This window comes from Medicago sativa, chromosome 4 (genome assembly GCF_051527215.1).
Source record: "Medicago sativa cultivar Bolivia chromosome 4, Bolivia_mono, whole genome shotgun sequence".
NCBI classification, from domain to species: domain Eukaryota; kingdom Viridiplantae; phylum Streptophyta; class Magnoliopsida; order Fabales; family Fabaceae; genus Medicago; species Medicago sativa.
Window position 1 is genome coordinate 28,511,501 of NC_140752.1, and position 16,115 is coordinate 28,527,615.

Sequence of the window (16,115 nt, forward strand, 5' to 3'; positions counted from 1 at the left end):
GATGAGCTTCTTGAGCAACAAAAAATAGCTCAGATACAATTTGAAGAAGCCCTTAACAAGGAGGAAGCTTTTTGGCAGGAAAGAGCTAAAACAAAGTGGCATTTAGAAGGTGACAGAAATACCAGTTATTTCCATAGAATTGCTAAAATTAAGTCCAAAACCAAACCAATAACCGCTATCAGAGTTGATGATGACATTATCCATGATCCTGAGCAAATTGCTTCTCAATTTACAAATCATTTTCAAAATTTATTTTCTTCTAACATTGTTTTGCAGGTGGATGAGCTTGTGGAGGAGGTGATTCCAAACATGATTTCCAACAGCACAAATTCTTTGCTAACTATGATTCCTTCCATTGATGAGATCAAAAGAGTAGTGTTTGAGCTTAACAAAGATGGAGCCCCTGGCCCTGACGGTTTTGGAGCTATATTCTATCAGTCGTTCTGGAGTATTATTTGCAAAGATGTTTGCAATGCTGTTATTGAATTCTTCACAAGGGGTTGGTTTCCACCTTGCTTCAACTCTAATAATCTTGTGTTAATTCCAAAACATGACAATGCAGATACAGTTGATCAATTTAGACCAATTGCTCTGGCGAATTTTAAATTCAAAATAATCACAAAAATTCTAGCTGACAGACTGGCACCTATCATGAATACCATCATTTCTGAGGAACAAAGAGGCTTTATACAAGGACAGAACATTAGGGACTGCATTTGTACTACCTCAGAGGCTATCAATCTCCTTCATAATAGATCTTTTGGTGGAAACATTGCTTTCAAAGTTGATATAGCTAAAGCCTTTGATACTATTGAATGGAGCTTTCTTCTTAAAGTGCTGAAGCAATTTGGTTTTAATGATCTATTCTGCAGCTGGATCAAGGCAATTTTGGAATCAGCCAATTTATCTATATCTATCAATGGTAAGCAACATGGTTTTTTCAAATGCAAAAGAGGGGTGAGACAGGGAGATCCCCTATCTCCTCTTCTCTTTTGTCTAGCAGAAGATGTTCTTAGTAGAAGTATCAAAAAGCTTGTGGATCAAGGGAAGATTGAACCTATCAGAGGATCCAGACACTATCTTGTTCCTTCACACACTCTTTATGCAGATGACATTATGGTTTTTTGCAAGGCTAATACATCATCTATCCAAGCTCTAAAGGATCTGTTCCACAGATATGCTGCTATTTCTGGACAACTAGTGAATCCAGCAAAGTCAACACTATATGCTGGTTCAATCTCCAACTCTAGAATCTCACAAATCTCTGCTCAAACTGGTTTCAATATTGGCAGTCTTCCTTTCACATACCTTGATGTCCCCATTTTTAGAGGTAAACCAAAATCTATTCACCTTGCTCCTATAGCAGATAAGATCAAAAGTAAACTTGCTGGTTGGAAAGCTTCCCTTCTCACAATTGCTGGGAGAGTTCAATTGGTAAAGTCTGTGGTTCAAGGCATGTTATTACATAGCATGTCAGTTTACAGTTGGCCTAAATCTCTTTTAAATGAATTGGAAAAGTGGATTCGCAACTTCATATGGAGTGGGGATGTAGAAAAAAGAAAATTGGTTACAGTCTCATGGAAAAAAAATGTTGCAGACCTGTTCGTCAAGGAGGTTTAGGATTGAGATCCTTAATATCTTTGAATGAAGCAGCTAACCTTAAATTATGCTGGGATTTCAGAAACTCATCTCAATCTTGGGCTAAACTTCTTAAAAGCAGGTGCATTAGAAACAATAAACCAATCTCTTATCATATTCTCTCATCTGTATGGAGTGGTATCAAAAATGATTTTCAATCTGTTAGTGATCAGATGTGTTGGCTCATTGGCAATGGAAAGGATATAAATTTCTGGAATGATAATTGGTGTGGATGCCCACTGGCAACTACCTTCAATTTACGAAATTCAATCTCACACAATCTGCAAGCTTTAGTTGCTGACTTCATTATTGATGGCAACTGGAGTATTCCAAATTGGGTTCAAGATAGTTTTCCTGGTATCATCTCTATTGTGCATCAAATCTCCATTCCAATAGGGGAAACTGAAGACAAAATTGTTTGGAAAAATTCTGCAAATGGGAAACTTTCTTTCAAAGAGGCTTACACTTTTAAGTCTCCAAATGGTCAGAATTTTAATTGGAGCTCCCTCATCTGGAATAGGGACATTCCACCCACAAAATCTCTTCTCTGTTGGAGGTTGATGCATCAAAGAATCCCAACTGATGAAAATCTAATGACAAGAGGTTGCTCTATGGCCTCTATTTGTTCCAATTGTAACAGGGAAGCCAAAAATACTTTTCATCTGTTCTTTGACTGTTTGTTTGCAAAATATTTCTGGAACTGGCTTGCAGGTATTCTGAATCTTTCATTTCAAATTTCCAACATAGAGGACGTTTGGAATCTTTGCAAAAGAAGTTGGTCCCCACAATGAAAAGTGGTTATTCAAGCTAGCATTGTCAACATTATTTCTGCTATTTGGTTCAGAAGAAACCAAGCAAGGTTTCACAATAAGCTCTTGCATTGGAAGATTATACTCAACAATGTCATTTCATCTGTCAATATGTCTGGCTGCTACACTTCTAAAACATCATCCCCAGATATGAGAGAATTTCAAATATTGAAATTTTTCAGGGTTAAAATTCATCCTCCAAAGGCTCCTCAGATTAAGGAAGTTATTTGGTCCCCTCCAATCTTCAACTGGATCAAAGTGAACACTGATGGTGCTGCAACTAAGAATCCCAACAATGCTTCTGCTAGTGGTATCTTCAGAGACAGGGAAGGTATATGTACTGGTTGCTTTGCTCAAAACTTGGGAAATGTTAATGCTTATCATGCTGAGCTTATGGCAGCCATTATTGCTCTGGAAATTGCTCAAAACAGAAATCTTACTTATCTTTGGTTGGAAACTGACTCACAGCTTGTCTTCTTGGCTCTAAAGTCTTCATCAACCATTCCTTGGCCTTTAAGGAATAGATGGCACAACTGTATGAATTATATTAGAAACATTAGTTTCACTTTTTCTCATGTATATAGAGAAGGAAATGCTTGCGCTGATGGCATGGCTAACTTAGGTCTATCTTTACCTTATAATTTTTTGGCTTGGTATAGTTCCATCCCTGATGAAATCAGGGGGGAGTACATCATGAATAAGATGGGATTACCTAAATTTAGGTTTGTTCATTTCTAAAAAGGTTTTGGCCTAGTCCCCCTTTTTCTTTTGTGTACTCCTTTTTTCTTTTATATATATTTGGGTTGATGCTCCTGCATCCCCTTTTTGCTTAAAAAAAAAATGTAATATTGTTATTCCATCCTTTATACATGTATTTTTTTCGAGTAACCAATCAAGCACTCCCCTTCTACCCACCATATATTCAATTTTGAATAGTATAACATCAGAATTTTAAACATTTTTCTCTGCTTTCCTCACACAAAATAGAGATTCACAAATGAGGCAAGTAGATACATGGGAAACAAACTTTACCCAAAATCACTTTCATTCTTCTTCTGTTCATCCATCCTGCTTTATTCTTCTCTTCTTTAACTTATTTTATTAAAGTCTTTTTTTTTCTCTCCTACATTCGTCTTCTTAGCGAGTTGTTGTTGATATTGTTTTGCAGGTACCGAGACCCTAATCGCAGACGCAAATTGCTAACTGGTACATTCTTCCTCTTTATGCGTTATTCACCTTTTGCATGCATGTGTTCTGTTCAAGATGTGAATTTTTTTTTTGTTCTCTTCTCTTCTATGGTCATTAATTTTTAGGTTTTTTTGTTCTTTGGGTTCAACTTGAGTGAATAAGATGTTGGGTTTTTTTGTTTGTTTTGAGTTTTGATTTCTAAAATAGTCTTGTTCATAAGCTCTTTTCATATTGAATAAATTAGTTTTGTGGTTGTTTCAGTATAAACTCACCTAAAAGTAACAACTTTATTGCCTATTTGGCTGAGAATCGATTTCTAAAAATTTGGTTGAGAATCATTTTCATTTAAATTTGAATTTCATAACTTAATGACCTTCATGGTTTTTGTGCAGGCTTCACCCATCTTTCTTCTGCAACAACAACTACCAAAATGAATACACCAACAAGGTAACTAATCTTCAAGTTCACATATCAAATTTACGCTTTTTTTAGGATCAAATGATAGGTTTAGTTAAGTGAATGAAATTTTTGCTACAAGGTTATGATGTCCACTAATCTGAATTCCTGCAATTTGGGTTATTATTCTTATAGCAAAGTCTTTAGGAATAAACCATTGACAAATAGTGGATTGCCCAAAGTAACCGATTTCTACAAGAGAAATGATATTTGTACAACCAATTTGTAACAACTTTTTGACAATTTTCTCCCTCATACTCACATTATGTTCTTATTCTCTCTCTACCTTTATTGATTTTGACCAATCAAAATAGAGAAACATAAAGTTGTTAAAGAAGTTGTTCACAAAGAGTTGTACAAATATCACTATTCTTTCTACAAATAGTGGATACCCCTATTCTGCAGTCTTCTACATTGCTCACTTATGCTGACTTATGTATATAAATAGTGGATACCCCTATTCCGCACTCTTCTACATTGCTCACTTATATTCTGCACTCTTCTACATTGCTCACTTATGCTGACTTATGTATATAAATTGAACAAAAACCTGTAATAGTGAAGGATTGATACTTATGCTCCATTATGACGATGATAAGTTAAATTATATAGTTCTTGATAAATTAAGTTGAAAGGGTGTTAAATTGAACATGGTTGTCTTATCCCAAAATGGAGCGCAATGCGCGACCCTTTTTGTCCGCGCATGGGTATCCTACTAGTTATCATATGAAATGAAGGATAACAAATGCCTCATATGAAAAGTTTAACAAACTCTTGTTGTGTCTCATTGGAAGGGCGTGATTTGAAATTACTACATCAGTGTTTTGCATACATATTTTCAATTGGTCCATATGAAGACACTATTATTTGTACATGTTATTTATTGAACATATTTCTTTTTTTGTGTAGATGAATGAATACTGATGATATTGATGAAGAATTTCAAGATTTAAAAATACAAGAGATGAAGACTGATTATTTCAAAAAAAAAAAAAAAGAGAGATGAAGATTGATGTTCATGTTCCCGTGTTTGGAACACAAGAAATAGGGAAGAGAGAAAGAGGGACGAGAGAAGAAGGAGAGAAATGTCAAAGTCATCCTGTTTGGTGAGCAGAGAAAGAGGGAAGAGAGATTAAACTTGGCATGGGCCCCACTTGAATTTGTTTCTCGCCAACTCTGCGAAGAAACAAGGAGAGACACAACTTTATTCATGCTTTTCCTTTAATACCCTCCTCAACATTCACGGGTTGCAGTAGTTATTTTTGCTGCTGTGCTTATTTTATTTATTTTTTTAAAAGTTGTTGTTGTGCTTAACTGCTTATTGTTTTGTTTCATGCACGCTTACTTATTGATTTTTATAACGTACTATTTGCTAACCGCATATTAATTCATTTGATCTATTTTTTACTTTTTTTTGGAATTTTCATTTCATCTAATTCAAGTTTAGTAGTATATTACAAATATGTTAACAATTTAATCAATCAAGAATTTGCTTATATCAACAATTCTTTTACAGATATCTCAAAAAGTTAGATTTGATTAAATATAATAGTTTAATTAATTACTTTAAATTGATAAAAATAGTTTAAATAATTTAATTATATCAATTATATTTTATAAAATTTATTTTTTAAGGTTTTTTAATTGAGGGGTATTTTAGTACTTTTTAAAGTAATCAACACTTCTCTCTCTTCTATTTCTCTTCAATCTCTCTTCTACCAAACAATACATCAAATCTACTCTATTTCTCACATAATTCTCTCTTCTCATACTCTCTCTCACCGGTTTCTCTCTTCACAATTTCTCTTCCAATCCAAACACACCCTAAGTATTTTTTTTTCTTTTTTTGAGGGGTTTATTTTGAATAATGTTATTTTTTGATACATATGAACGATATATTATTGACAATTATTTCATTTTGTTATATAATTTTGATGGAATAATATTTCTCTAAAATTATTGATCTTAAAATCAAATAATGTTTTACTTCTTTGACAAGTTTTGACAAGTACAGAGTAAGTGAAGTAATAAAGATTTAATACAAATTCTTTTTATTGTTTTTTAAATAATTTATTCACAACGGTGCAAAAGCGTTACGGTAGCTTTCTACAATAAATGCTAAATTGGGCCTAAGAGAACGTTTTCATTATTAGCATCAGTACAAAATCGTTGGGGTAGCACACAAAAAATGGTTCTAAAATTAAATCTATTGCTACGGTTTTTAGTTGGTGACGGCTGATAACCGTTGATGATGTGAAATGCTAAAAGCGTTCTTAAAAGGCTATCTATGACTACGGTTTTACCTATGTCGTTGCCGTTTGTGGAAAAATGCGTTCTAAAAGGATAAGACAACGCCTCGGTTTGCCACGCCCACACAACCGTTCTGGTATTCTAAGGGAACGCTTTTTTTGAAATTCGCAACAGATTTTTACGTTGTCGTAGGATGGAAATGTTGTAGTTATGACCCTTATGAGACACAACCTGAGATTTGGCCATCACCCGAGGGGGTCCAATCTGTGCTCTCAAAATTCATGACAATAAACGAGTTCCAAAAATGCAAAAGAATGATGAATCAAGAGACTTTCATGACACAAAGGGTTCTGAAGGCTGAAGAGAAATTGAAGAAACAAAGAAAAGAAAATAGGGAGCAAGAGATGACAATACTCATGACTCAATGTCTTAATGAAGGTAAAGTTGTGCACGACAATATGTCAACAGTTGATTTGAGTTATCTTACTTGGTTGATTGACCACAATTTGAAGGACATTGGTAGACGTTTGGAAGCATGGGATAACAATGATCAACGTCAAAGTCAAATGAAAATCAAATGATTGCAATTCAAAACCAAGTCCAACTCGAAATGGCGGCAACAATACCACCACCACCTGTAGCAGCATCTAGGAGTGAAGAAATGACAATTATGGGTCATGGCCATGTTGGGATACCTATTAATGATGATGACATTATGCAAAGTCAATTATTGATGGACTCAATGGTGGCTGGTAATGTGGAAGAGACAGTGCCATTTGGTGAAGTCAATTCTGGAGTTTGGCCTGATTTACTACCTTGAAGGGAATCATGTATTTGTTTCGTATACCTTTTCTAGTGGATCTTTTCTCAATTCAGTCCCAATTTTAATCTTATGGTGATTTTGTTTTTTCTAATATTTTTTAGGTGAGTGCGATGATACAATCATAAATGATTATAGTGTAATCTTTACCTGTTTATTTCCTATGCATGGTTTAGACTTCGGGTGTTTATTTACAAGTTTCTTCCAAATTACTATTGTTTAAGTTCTATGTACTGCTATGGTATGCTTGAATAAAAAACCACATTGGCGGGTAGCTTTCAATACTTTTGTCGTAATCATGTTGGCACCACTACATTCATCATCATTATTTTTATTTATTTCTCAAAAACAACCAACAAATGTGTGATTGGATTGGACTGTGAATCCATGAAATTAACACAATCAAAATGAAATGAATTTTGAAGATCATGGCAGATTGGGTGGTGGATCTGTGTTCCTTTAGAAATTTGTGAAATCGAATGATGGGTGGTGGATATCTGTTTGTCATACGGTGCCTCCAACGTACAATTTGTTTTTGTGATTGATAATTTGTTTCCATTGCATGTTCTCAAGCTTAAATGTCCGGGCATTCAAATTGCCATCCCATGAAATAAATGATTATTTGCTGCTAAAACTTTTAGCAATGTAATCTGTTTTTACTAACACTGAAATTGCTCAATCGTGCTTTATAACTAAAATTCCCATCCCATGAAATAAATATATTGAGAGGTTAAGACAAAGATAAAAAGATATAGTGTAGACAGTCTATAGTAAGATCAGTGCTCCATTTAAATCTAATCGTTTAAAAGAACTTTCCTATGGTGGAAAACTCTTTCCCTCTCCCACGGACTCCACTTTGGTGCCATAGCTTGTGTGCCATTGGTGCCATAGCTTGCATCTCCACCACACACACACACACATCACACACACATCCCCACACACATCCACACACATCAATGGCCAGGATTTCCCCAATGGCACCAATGGCACACAAGCTATGTCATGGAAGTATTTTCCCTCTCCCACCCTAATGTCCACGAACCAATCCCAATAGTTTTGGTTGTGAGGGAGAGTGTGTTAAGAGTCCCAGTGTCCCACATCGGATAAGTGATGACCTGACAATGTGTTTATAAGTGGGGGCAATCCCCACCTCACAAACCGGTTTTGTGGGGTTGTGTTACCTGCGTCGAGGCATAAACTTCCAGTTTTCCAGTAATGTTCCTCAGATCAAGGATGACAGAGTTTATGAAAAATTGAGGCCGAAAATAAGTAGAAAAAAACATTAATGTTCCTCAGATCAAGGATGACAGAGTTTATGAAAAATTGAGGCCGAAAATAAGTAGTAGAAAAAAACATTCCAATTTCCATATAATTAAGTAAATGTTTGAGATGTATTCTTCAATGGAGGAATGAATATCCATAACAGGAGGCACCAATTTCAGAGACAACTGATAAATAAGACTAGGAAGGTATTCCAACTGATAAATAAGACTAGGAAGGTATTCTGTAATTACTTGAGTAACAAGTTTTCTGCAGTAAGATTTAGATAAGGTTCATAGGTTTTCTAATTAAGAAGACAAACCATCACAAATTCACTAGTCAGAAAAAATAAACACAAAGATAAACACACTTTAATTATTGGTGACACTTACTTTTCTGTTTGAAGCACAACAAAGATAAACACAAGTGCCAAGTCCCATTGCTAAAGTATTTTGTGAGGACCATCTGGAAGTGAGGGGCATATAAAATCTGCACAACCTGTTGAGTTTTGGCATTCAACGATCATTATTAGCTACAAGACTAGTTTTTTTTTTTTTTTTTTATCGTATCAAATACAAACCCTCTCAAATACTTTAATTTGCAAAGGTTTTAGAACTTGAAATGTGAACAATTCACAAATTCTTTTAATTCAAGAGTATGTTGAGACTTAAGAGCAAGGTTGTCAAAACTGAGAGTTTAAGTGAACTTTGTTTTACTTATGTGAGAATAAATGCATAAATAATTCAAAATTTCAAATAAATTATAATGCAAAACGCTGACATGATCAAAATGAAACTAACATAAAAAAAAAGAACCTATAGTGAAAACTGACATAACAAAAAGATCAAAAATATTTTAAAAATTTCATACGAATTTACCTGATATCACTCAAGTTTACGAGATTTTACCGAGTTCACGCAAGTCCATCTGAGTAAACTTGGTTTTATTTTCGAGTTCACTAATATTCGAGTTTAAAGCCGAGTCAACTCAAAATTGATAGCTAAACTTGTAAAATAATACGATTATGTGAGTTGACTCGCGATTTTAACAACTTTTCTTAAGAGAGTGCGTTGCTAGTATTACTTGAATTGAGATTTCACAAGATAGAACAAGTTCAACTAGTTGACACTATTATCTCAGCAAGAGCACATCATTTCAATTAGATGATAGGTACTGATTGTTTTAAGTTCAACTAGTTGACACTATTATCTCAGCAAGAGCACATCATTTCAATTAGATGATAGGTACTGATTGTTTTATACTGCAAACTTTTAGTTATAATTTTGAGTATGATGATCAATATAGTTATTTATATTTTATACACGGCAAAGACTCAAAAGAACAAGAGAGAATTTTCATTTGATATTTTACAAAACAAGTGGTTGGCATTTATCTGAACTGAAAATAAAAAAGATCACTAGTAGAAACTATTTGTGAATATAAAGAATGACATAAACTAGTTGCAATTGTAAAGGCATAGGTGGGTGAACTATCATTCTAATAAAGGAAATATAAGCGACTGATGACTCATTTTTTTCTCTTACTAAAGGTATTACATATTTACGTTAAAGTTTAACAAAACACGGTCACACACTATAGTTTTAACAAAATGACATTTATTCATACTATCCTACCCACAACCAAAATGTCGATAGTGTTGACTCCACACAGCTCAACAATCTACATTATTCTATAACAGCAAAAAATGTAATTAGGAAATAGAAAATCCTGCAAAATCAAAAATTAATTTTAGTTCATGGAAACAAAATCAAAGCATAAACAATAAGTAATGTCAGACATATTGTAGAAATACTTTAGTTATACATACATATATATATCAACGGTGGTAACCAGTAATAATAAAGCATGTATCCCAAGGCCAAGACTAAAAATTATTCATGATTCACATAAATCATGAAAAAGTAAGAAAGAACACAAGTACCTGCTTATCATTCACCCACTTTTAGAGAAACTGGCCATGTAGGTTCAGTGCTTCCACCACATGAAGGCTTTCAATATCAAAGTGTTCAAGAATTTGGAGTAAGTTTCTCTCCAAGATTGTATTAACAGTATTGAGCCTACGAAGCCAACGAAACTAGTGAAGAATCCTATCCCCATGCTCATGTATAATGCTTCCAAAAATATTGAATTGTCATCTCCAGAATATGTTGTTGGCACTTGAGGTCTTGCCGGCTCTTTTCCAGGACATTTTCTATCAAGGGGTTCTCCACAGAGATTAGAATTTTCTTCAAAACTCGAAGCATTAAAGCTCTGCAACTGCGTCCCAATTGGAATTTCTCCATAGAGCTGATTGTTTGACAAATTCAGCATAGTGAGACGATCAATATGAGCTAAGCTAGAAGGAATTCTGCCTGACAGATTATTTCTTGACAGATCAAGAAATTCGAGTGACTTGAAGTTTCCTATGTTTGAAATGATTTCTCCACTGAGATTGTTCCTTGACAAATTTAAGGAAATCAATCCAAATAAGTACTCAATTTCTGTTGGTATTTCCCCTGTAAGATGATTGCCTGAGAGATCAATACTTTTTAAAAACTTATCTGCATTTTTGTAACGTTGGTCTACACCTTTCCACTCCAAGGATAGGTCAAAATTGTATTGTGCTGCAATATCTGAATTTTTGGGTGAATACCAGTGCTCCATTGATGCAGCTGAGTTCATGAAGTTTTGAGTCATTGAAGTAAAATTGTTTACACAAGTAGGAATTCCTCCTGATAAGTTATTTAGTGATAGATCCAAGACTTGAAGTTTTCTCAAATAACAGAGATTTGAGGGTAGTTTGTCGTAGAAGTTATTGAACCGAAGGCTTAAGATTACTAATTGTTGTAAACTATCACCAATCCATGAAGGTAATGGACCATGAAAATTATTTTCTCCAAGGTCCAACAAACCCAGCTTGTCTGAGAAATTCTTCAATGAGGAAGTTAGTTGACCACTAAAACTATTATTTCTTAAAATCAAAGCTTTCATGTTAACAAGAGTACCCATTGAAGATGGAATCTTTCCTGACAAGTTGTTATTGCTCAGGTCAACAAACTGTAGTGAGTTTAGATTATTCCAACAATCAGGCAACTCGCCCTTTAATTCATTGTTTGACAAATCCAAAATTCCCAAAACATTAGGGTTACTTTTGTTGCATAGAAAGGAAGCTAAATCTGAAAATTTATTATTGGAGAGATGCAGTGATTCAGCTTGCAATAAAAAAGAAGGAATGGAACCTTCAAATTGATTTAAACTCAAATCTATTTCAGGATAGTTGGTAAGTTCGAGTTCCAGATTTGGAATCCTATCAGTGAGAGTGTTGTTTGAAATGGTCATGTATTCTAATGTTTGCAATTTACCCCAAAACCAAGTAGGTATTGGAGGTAGATTACCGACATTTGAAAGGTAAAGATAGCGTAAGTCATTTTGTGTTTGGATCCAATCAGGAAATCTAGAATTCAGATTGCAAGAGGCTAGAGCTAAATCTACTAATTGAAAAGGAGGAACCCAATCATTACTAACCTTCATAGTCAACTGGTTATTAGACAAATGTAGGAGTTCCAACATGGAGAGGTTTGTGAAATGCGTTTCAAAGACAACCCCGTAAAAAGAGTTTCCACCCAACCTCAGAATCTCTAACTCCCTCAGCGATCCGATTCTTGTGGGTATTTCTCCAAATAATTTATTATCGTTAAGTTCTAACCTTCTTAAAGATGACAACATTGCAATGTCTCGTAACGTGCCTGAAATCCAATTTCCCCCTAACACCAGTTCTTGTAACGAGGACACATTTCCAATGCATTTGGAATAATTAATATGGGTAAAAATTGAAATGTCTCCACTCAAGCAGTTATCATTAGATACAAATGTCTCCAAGGAGCATATATTCCCAATGGACTTTGGGATGTCGCCTTCTAGACGGTTGCTTGAGAGATTGAGACTTACAAGTGAATGCATTTTGTTTCCAAAATCATCAGGAATAGAACCTCTCAGCAAGTTAAAAGAAAGGTCAAGGTGTCGAAGATTAGAGCTGTAGTTAAGCACCCAGTGGAATATCATCGATGACTCCAACTGATTCTTAGATAGATCAAGGACAGTAAGAGAACTAATTGGAAAGTTCAAATGAGAATAGGATAAAGGAAGAATATTGGGATCAGAAAGGCTACAATTTCTTAGATATATCTCTTTAAGTCTTTTAAGCTTCATGAGGAATTGTAGAGTGTGATGAGAAGAATTGTTGAGATTTTGAACTCCACTCAAGTCAAGAATTGTCAAAGAAGAGAGACTTGATAGCCACTCAACATTTGCTTGAATTTGGTTGTTGATTCTAAGATCAGAATTGTGGCCGATTATAAGAGACTGTAATAATGAAAGATTTCCGAGTTGAAAAGGGATTGCTCCAATTAATTTATTTCCACTGAGATCAAGGTGTCGCAGTTTTGATAGATTGCCAAGTTGAGAAGGAATCTTTCCCTCATAACCAAAATTTGGGGCATCATCCATATCAATCGAAACACTGAGGTCTAGATATGTTAGATGTTGCAACTCGGTTATTGAAGGATTGATTTCACCACTCAAATAGCGTGTTTTTGAACCATGCAAATCAAGAATTTGAACATAACCAGTTTGGTTGTTGCATTGAACTCCTTTCCATTTACAGCAATCTGCATTTGGACCGTCCTTCCATGTGGACAACATGCCATACTCATCTTGAACACCTTGTTTGAATGTGAGGAGTGCATGTCTGTCCCTCTCTTTGCATTTCATGTCTTCATTCTGCGTTGCTGAGTTAAACCCAACAATGGAGGGAAACACCAACAATGCATGGAATATAAGAATATAATAGTTTCTCATCATTTTTTTACCAATAAAATAAAATTGTGATTCTCTAATGTGTGGTAGCATACTCTCGGGTTACACTAACGCACATATATAAAGAATTATGTTCAAGAAAGGTTTTTCACTTTTGATTTAATAAATTTCATTTCTTGCTTGCCCATTGGATGACATTTTTTTGCATTATCATTTTCCACATTATCTTTTTGTCACATTGTTTGTATTTGGTGAAGATGAGTTATCGTCTTTTAATTAAAGATAAGATTTTGTCAAAAATACAATCTCAGTTCTTTTATCTTTTTTGACAGTATCTCAATTCATATTGATGGAAGAAAGCAACAACCCTTATAAATTAGTAAATAATTGGTCATAGACGTGTGGAATGGTAAAAAAGGGTTTGGAATTCTTGCACTTTGAAAATCTTGCTCCACATTATCTTTTTGTCACATTGTTTGTATTTGGTGAAGATGAGTTATCGTCTTTTAATTAAAGATAAGATTTTGTCAAAAATACAATCTCAGTTCTTTTATCTTTTTTGACAGTATCTCAATTCATATTGATGGAAGAAAGCAACAACCCTTATAAATTAGTAAATAAAATTGGTCATAGACGTGTGGAATGGTAAAAAAGGGTTTGGATTCTTGCACTTTGAAAATCTTGCAATAAAAAATCAAACAGCTTATAATTTAATTGCACAACCATATTCAAAAAGAAACATGACAAGGGTCCAGCAGAGATACCGAATATTTAAAGCAAGAAGAGTGCAATGGAAAGGGAAGGGAAAAATAATCATTGAGGAAAAAAAGATTGACATATACGTTTACAAAGAACTAGGGGTTGAGAATATCAACTGTTTTGAGTCCAGGGCTTTAGAGTTGGAGGTCCTTTTTTCTTGACGTTAAATGATTATTGAGAAAAAAATGACCGACACACGTTGCAAAATTTCATTTGATTGCTCTCCCAGATTAGTCTCCCAGAATAGTTTATATTTTTCATTCATTTTTTTCTATTTGTTTTGGTCCTCTCACTAAATTATGTGAAGCTCCTCTAATGTTCTTACAACCTTTTACCGTTTAAGTTGTGAAAATCATACCAACATATTATTTTTGCACCAAAAGAAATAAAAATTGATCAATTGCCAAAACATAAATAAAAATAATTCTATTATTTTTTATTTAAACCTTTGGTCCTATGAGAACATAATTAGTAATTTGGAGTTCAGTCGACATGTAAGTAAAGTCTGATCAAGAATCAATTGATTGAACTCGGATGGATATTCTCAAAGATTGAACTCGAATGGATATTCTTAAACAATTTGTTATTTGATGGAGCTTGTTAACCGCTAGAACCCAAACAGTTGGTTAATTACCTCCATCTTTTATTATAAAATGTTGTCATTTTTACATGTATAAAAAAAACATAGTACCAACAAAAACAGGGCACCAGTTCAGGAATTTGATTTTATGCATCTAAAAAATTTAATACGATATTTCTATGTTTTAAATCCAGTTTTTTCTAAAAATATGTTTAGGGTCATGCTAACCGGTGCCCCCGGGGCACTGGTTAAACATACAAAAAAAAAGGAAATTATTACCATAAAAGGAAACTTTGTTGACTTATTTATGGATTAATTACACAATTTTCAATGCAATAATTACTATATATTTCCCTTTTTAGTATCCTTAACCAGTGCCCTGGAGGCCCTGGTTAACATTTCCCATATGTTTAAACAGTACGTTTTTAAGCAAAAATTTCTTAAAATCCAGTTTAAAGAGTGTACTTGTTAAGCAATTTATTGTCACAATTTTAGTTCTGCTATTCACATCTCCTTTCCTGGAAATTTAGCATAGTTGGTTCTACATTCTAAATTTGATAGAATGACATTATAAGTCAACAAAAGGCAAAACAAAAGCATAAGTGGGTGAATAATCGTGCTAATAAAGAAAATTATAGTCACCGATGACTCTTGTTATTCTTCTACTAACGGTAGAATCATTTATTTTATTTTTTTTGCTTTCGCACCGGTATCCGACCCACCAAATGTGGGCGACTAATCAAGTTCGTGCATAGAGGCATGCGCACTGGCCAAGCGTTGTTCCCCCTGGAAATCGAACCCGATATTCCCCGGGTACGTCTTTGGAAGGAGATCTTTGCCACTAGAGCCCAAGCAACGGTTTATGTTTGGAGGATGTATTACATTATTAAATTGAAGCAAAAGTCATAACAAAGCACAATCACACAATAAATTTTTAAACAATTTCCATTTATTGATCCTTTGCTATTCCTACCTATAACCAAGCAGTCAAGGGTGTGAACTCCACACTGCCAACCAATCTACATTATTCTATAAGAGATCCTGCAAAAATAAGAATTTATTTTAGTACTTGGAAACATCACCAAATCAGTGCAGTTTTAGTACATGAAAAAACATAAAAACAAGTAACTGATCAATTTATAGAAAGATGGAAAGAAAGAAATTGTATAATGTAATTGATAATTACAAATTTTGAATAGTAGAAGTAATGCTAGCTATAACAAAACCCACTAACTATTGGTGCAAATAATACTAACACACAAGACTTTTATTTATATGACCAAGCTTTTGCATATTTCTTCATATTACCCAATGTGGGACATTATTCTAATTATTATTATTGATATCCTCCCGCAAGTTGTATGGTTTGAAAGAGAGATGCAACTTGGACAATAAGTAATAGAACCTAGGACGAAGCAGGGGTTTGGTTAGAATATCAGCAAGTTGATCATCGGTAGAAACAAAGGATACTCGAAACTTTCCATTTTGAACATTTTCTCGGACAAAATGATAGGCTAAGGCTATATGTTTCATCCGAGAG

General features: G+C 34.2%; 1 protein-coding gene, 1 long non-coding RNA gene and 1 pseudogene across 2 annotated transcripts in view; 2 read left to right on the forward strand and 1 right to left on the reverse strand.

Moving 5' to 3' along the window:
• Positions 1-5,131, forward strand: part of LOC146927508 (uncharacterized) — a 31,702-nt gene extending 26,571 nt beyond the window's left edge. The window contains exons 3-4 of the long non-coding RNA XR_015005696.1: positions 4,028-4,082; positions 5,001-5,131. This is a non-coding gene — a long non-coding RNA (uncharacterized LOC146927508). The remainder of the gene's footprint in view (positions 1-4,027; positions 4,083-5,000) is intronic.
• Positions 5,132-6,419: 1,288 nt separating this feature from the next.
• LOC146927510 (MADS-box transcription factor PHERES 2-like) lies at positions 6,420-7,161 on the forward strand (annotated as a pseudogene).
• A 3,217-nt stretch (positions 7,162-10,378) lies between these two features.
• LOC146927511 (receptor-like protein EIX2) lies at positions 10,379-13,311 on the reverse strand. The gene has a single exon (XM_085708161.1). It carries the CDS (start codon positions 13,279-13,281, stop codon positions 10,408-10,410), a length of 2,874 nt encoding a protein of 957 aa, XP_085564287.1. The 5' UTR covers positions 13,282-13,311; the 3' UTR covers positions 10,379-10,407.
• Positions 13,312-16,115: the final 2,804 nt, after the last annotated feature.